The sequence below is a fragment of the Scyliorhinus canicula genome, chromosome 4 (assembly GCF_902713615.1).
Source record: "Scyliorhinus canicula chromosome 4, sScyCan1.1, whole genome shotgun sequence".
NCBI lineage: Eukaryota > Metazoa > Chordata > Chondrichthyes > Carcharhiniformes > Scyliorhinidae > Scyliorhinus > Scyliorhinus canicula.
In genome coordinates this window covers 105,162,712-105,168,069 of record NC_052149.1, presented here as the reverse complement: position 1 = coordinate 105,168,069, position 5,358 = coordinate 105,162,712, and the positions used below count along the sequence as shown (strand labels likewise).

The following is a 5,358-nucleotide window of genomic DNA, read 5'->3' as shown; positions in this document are numbered from 1 at the left end:
CATTATATTCAACCAATCCATTTGGCCTTATAATAATAATCTTTATTGTCACAGGTAGGCTTACATTAACACTGCAATTAAGTTACTGTGAGAAGCCCCTAGTCACCATCTGCACCTGTTCGGGTACACAGAGGGAGAATTCAGAATGTCCATTTCACCTAACAGCATGTCTTTTGGGACTTGTGGGAGGAAACCGGAGTATCCGGAGGAAACCCACGCAGACAGCGGAAAGTGTGCAGACTCCGCACAGACAGTGACCCAAGCCGGGAATCGAACCTGCGACCCTGGCGCTGTGAAGCAACAATGCTAACCACTATGCTACCGTGCTGCCCAATCAGGACAAAAGATGATCTGAGTAATTATAGGAGGAGAAATTGAAATATTAAATAAATGACTTCATGGAGCACTCCAGCTTTACTCATACCAACTAAATAAAAGTTCCGGTAAGCACGTCGATAACTATATGCCGGAGAATTATGTGCAAGAATACAGAAAACTGGCAATGCAAACTAAAGCCAGTACAACTCAAAGTAAGTAGAATGCTCATCCCCAACAAAGTCTGGGTATGACACACTGACATAAATGTAATCTCCTTCGCTTAACATAAATATTCCTGTACTTTCAGACCAAGCATTTATATTCATGGCACAATAATTATGTTTTATTATTCTCATTAGAGATATGTCTCGATGATACTGCTTGGTTTTTTTGAACACATTTTGTTCTTGAAATCTGTCGTTTACACTGTTAACATCCCTAAAAAGAATCCTTGAATAAATAAAGAAAAGTCCAGGTGCATGGACAACCAGCCCTTCATCTTGGTAATCGACTCCTCTCATGAAGGCAGTGCCAGTGGTTCCTTTCCATGTCAGCATCTTGGAATTCTCAGTGAGGCCATATCCTGGAGTAAATTTTTGAAATAAATCAGAAAATCACACATCCAATTCACACGCTTTGCAAACATGTCAAACCGGGCTGCTAAGCAGGGCTGGAATTCTCCTGCTTTGACCCCCAGTGCCCCTGTCAGCGGGGAATTGGGAGTGTTGTCCGCTGGTGCTGGGAGCGATGCGGACATGCCATTCAGGGGCACTTAGAAACTTATTTTCACAGGATTGGGTTTCATGTTGGACTTGAGAGGGGTGGGACCTAAACTCGCTGACAGGTCCCACTCCTCAGAGGTGTTGTAAACCCCCCCTCCCCCCAAATTGTTTGCCCACTCCCCCCCAATTGCTGGAAAAGCCACACACACCCCCCCCCCCCCCAAAATGAGTAATACCCCGTTATGAGCATGCCAAATGCACCCCTCTTCAGGCCCCTGCCCCTCAGACTACCTTCTGGTTCTGCTCTTTGGCATTGATAAACTGGCGCCTTGGACTCTGAGTGGGGGGGGGGGGGGGGGGGGAGGGGGCCAGTACCCTCCCTACACTTGCCTCCAGGGTGCCGAATGAGGTCCTTCTGGGGAGGTGGGGGTCGTTGGACTTGGGTTGGGATGGCAGGGCCAAGGCTGAGGGTACACATGTCAGGACTTGCACCAATTAATGTCAGTGTGACTCCCAGCTGGAGAATCCCAGGAGGCTGGTGAATCAGGCTTCCTGCCCGAAAATGATATGGGAATGATGTTTAATTGGGTGTTTGTTTGTTCTCACCCGCTCTGGCGAAAAGCTCGTTGAGATTGATGGGAACCTGATCAGGGCCGGCGGAGTAGACCGAAAGGCCTGCAAGGTGTTTGACGCCCAGCAAGAATCCTGGGCTGAATTCTCCATTCCGGAGAGTAAGTCCCCCCGCCGACGTGAAAACGGTGGCGTTTTACATCAGGAATACCGGCAAAAATGGCCACCGATTTCCCGTTTTGCTGGGGACGAGCAGATGGGCAGCGTAGAGCACCCGGCTCTAGCTGGCGATAAGGGCCGGGTCCGTGGCCGGACATGCGCCGTGCTTCATGGCTGATGCCGCTCATGGACCCGGCCCACGTAACAGCCCCCCTATTCGGCCGGCTCGCATGCCCCGGACCGCCCACAACAGTGCCCGAATACGTCCATCCCTGCCCTCAGATTGGCCCTCCCCGGCTGTGGTGGCGCTGGACTGAGTCCGCAGCTGCCACACTCAGTTCCTAACGGGCGAGACCACCCGTGTCCCATGCCGCCAGAAACTAGGCAGGTCGGGGACGGAACATCACGGGGCGTGCCTCAGCCAACGTGCAGAGGCCGTGGAAATGGCGCAAGAGTACGCCGCTTTTCGGGGTGGAGCATTGCAAAAGCAGCACCGCCCCCGATTTCGCCGTCATCGAGGATTCTCAGCCCCGTCGCCGAACATGATTTCGCTGTCAGGGATCGGAGAATCCAGCCCCCTGTTTTTTCCTTTGTGCCTGATTTAGCAGGCCACCTCTAGCTAGCAGTCCACAGAATTCCTCTCCAGGGGCAGGATTCTCCCCAACTCTGCACCTTTAGGGCTAGGCCCGCGCCGGAGTGGTTGGCGCCAGGCCGACTGGCGCCAAAACCGATGCCAATGGCCTTTGATGCCCGCCGGCCGGTGTCAGGGGCTGGCCGAAAGGCCGTAGCCGGTTCGCGCATGCGCCGGTGCATCAGCGGCCGCTGACGTCACCACCGGCACATGCGTGGTTGGGGGGTTCTCTTCCGCCTCCGCCATGGTGGAGGCCGTGGCGGCAGCAGAAGAAAAAGAGTGCCCCCACGGCACTGGCCCGCCTGCCAATCGGTGGGCCCCGATCGCGGGCCAGGCCACCGTGGGGGCACCCCCGGGGTCCGATCGCCCCGTGCCCCCCCCCCCCCAGTTCCTCAAGGGCCCGCTCGTGCCGCCAATCCCGCCGGCACAGAGGTTGTTTAAACCACGTCGGCGGGATTGGCCTGTCAGCGGCGGGACTTCGGCCCATCGCGGGCCGGAGAATCGCCACGGGGGGCACGTCGATCGGCGCGGCACAATTCCCGCTCCCGCCGATTCCCGGGTGGCGGAGAATTCCTGCCACGGCGGGGGCGGGATTAACGCCGGCCCTGAGCGATTCCCCGGCCCTGCAGAGGGTCAGAGAATTCCCCCCATGATATCGGATGGAAAGGGAGTTAAACTAAAAGTTTGATGCTTTAATACTAATAATAATAATCACTTATTGTCACAAGTAGGCTTTGTTTTGTTGTGCTCCTGACATAGCATAAGCTGCTTCCTTGATCTGCACCCTGACAAAGGAAGGTTCAGACTTGGTTATAGCCTTAATACATTTATTAAACTGTTAACGATTCTCCTACTTGGATTTGACTCTCCTGTTAATCCTGCTGTAGCTACTCAGAACCAGTCTGCTACAATCCACGTGGTGGTTGTGATGTGTTTCAATCAACCCTATGTACTCACTAAGTTCCTCCACTGGAAAGAGGAAGATCATATGTGCTGTGTCTATATATGGGTTGGTGTAATGCCCTCCTGTGGTAGTGTCACCTCTGTGTGTGTCGTGAAAGCCCATTGGTCGTGTCCTATCTTACTGACCTATTGGTTGACTGTCTTTGTGTCATGATGTCCCTGGTGCTCCCTCTAGTGTCTAGCTAGGTATATTGTGTATTTACAGTGATGCATATCACCACAGGCTTCAATAAAGTTATTGTGGAAGGCCCCGAGTCGCCACATTCCGGCACCTGTTTGGGGAGGCTGGTACGGGAATTGAACCTGCGCTGCTAACTTGTTCTGCATTACAAGCTAGCTATTTAGCCCAGTGTGCTAAACCACCAGGTTTAAAGCCAATTTTTTTTTCAGCAACTAATTTGGCCACTGAACTCAGGCATGAGCCTCATTCACATATGCTAGTTAGGGTAATATGATCCTCATGCCATTTTAATGGCACAGTGGGATCTCATGCAGTACATTTTCGTAGAATCTAAGAGACACAGCCCTAAAAGTTAACTTTATATCCGTGGAACAAGGACGAGCAGGAGGGCTCCTCCAGGCCACACAAAGAAAGGCCTCAGTTTCATTCTGCTGTACCACAAGGCACGTCCCCATGACATTACCTTCAGCCCATTTCCTTTCCCTAACATTCGATACTGAATGAAATATTAGAAACCAAACCGTGTACCATTCCCCTGTTGTCTCCCTTAAGCTTGAAGTAATAATTCACAATGAGTGCCAGGGTGCATTGGCTGTCCTGTACTGGCCCTAGTGACCATTCCTCATTTGTGATCCCAATGTCAACTATTGATGCATGACCCTGGACCAGATTTTCACATTGATAGAGAGGCTCTCTGTCATAGCAAAATGGTGGAAGTCGCCAGAGATCCAGGGCGCGATTCTCCGCACTCACGCCGGTTCAGAGAATAGCGGGCCGCGCAAATTTTCACGGCGACGCTGGTCCGACGCCCTCCCGCTATTCTCCGAACCCCACACAAACTACACGTCGGCATTCCCGACAAAGGCCTCGAACGCGCCCCCGACACGACCAGAATCGCTACTTATTGGCCCCCCGCTATTCTCCGGACCGGATGGGCCGAAGTCCCGACGTCATCACGCACTGTTTTCACCCTGGCCAACACACCTGCTTTTCAGGTTCGTCAACCAGTCGTGCTGGCTGACGAGAGCTTCGAGGAGGTGAGCGCACCGCTCAGCGCACTGCTGGAGTCTGGCCACAACGGGGAAGGCATCCTCGAGAACGGGAGGGGGGTCCAGAGCGGGGGGGAGTGGGGGAGACGGAGGGGGGGGTGGGGGAGACGGAGGGGGGGTGGGGGAGACGGAGGGGGGAGTGGGGGAGACGGAGGGGGGAGTGGGGGAGAAGGAGGGGGGAGTGGGGGAGACGGAGGGGGGAGTGGGGGGGTAGGGAGAGAGTGAGCGAGTGACCCGTCCGGCCGCTGGTTCCCCTGTGGCTTACGGACACAGGCCACTGACGCACCGGTGAAGAGGACGTACTTAACTGCCCGTTGGATGCAGAAAGTGACCAGGGGTTAGGCTGCCCGCGTGTCAGCAGCGCGACCAGGCCACCGGGACACACAGGTATCCCGTGGCAGGCGGCTGCCGAGGTGTCGACTAACCTCCGTCTAACATGTCCCGTTTCTCTGCCCCCACCACCCTTCTGTAGTTTATTTGTGCAGGGTATAGCGAGCAATTTTCCATATTGCCGGGTCAATGTCAGTTGTGTAGCTTGTGGTGTTCGTCCCCTTCATGGGGCAATCTGCCAAAAGGGTCACGTGACCGGGTAACCAATCAGGGACCAGGGTGGGGTTCACTCTGGCAAGCGTGGGTTTCTATATCAGTTTGATCCTGCAAGCTGACTTGTAGCCACGAGGCTGCACGTCTCTATATTGTAGTTATATATAAATAAATGTTGCCGTTCTTATTTATTTAACTGGTGAATGGGAAGTATTACATTGG

At 53.8% G+C, this 5,358-nt stretch overlaps 1 protein-coding gene across 1 annotated transcript; it reads right to left on the bottom strand.

Moving 5' to 3' along the window:
* Positions 1-200: 200 nt before the first annotated feature.
* On the bottom strand, positions 201-4,754 carry LOC119964230 (tumor necrosis factor ligand superfamily member 6-like; the record flags this gene model as incomplete). Its single annotated transcript, XM_038793514.1, has 3 exons — positions 201-901; positions 4,066-4,204; positions 4,689-4,754. Coding segments are annotated over 3 exons (597 nt in total), but the record flags the coding sequence as incomplete, so codon positions are not given.
* Between the last annotated feature and the right edge of the window lie 604 nt (positions 4,755-5,358).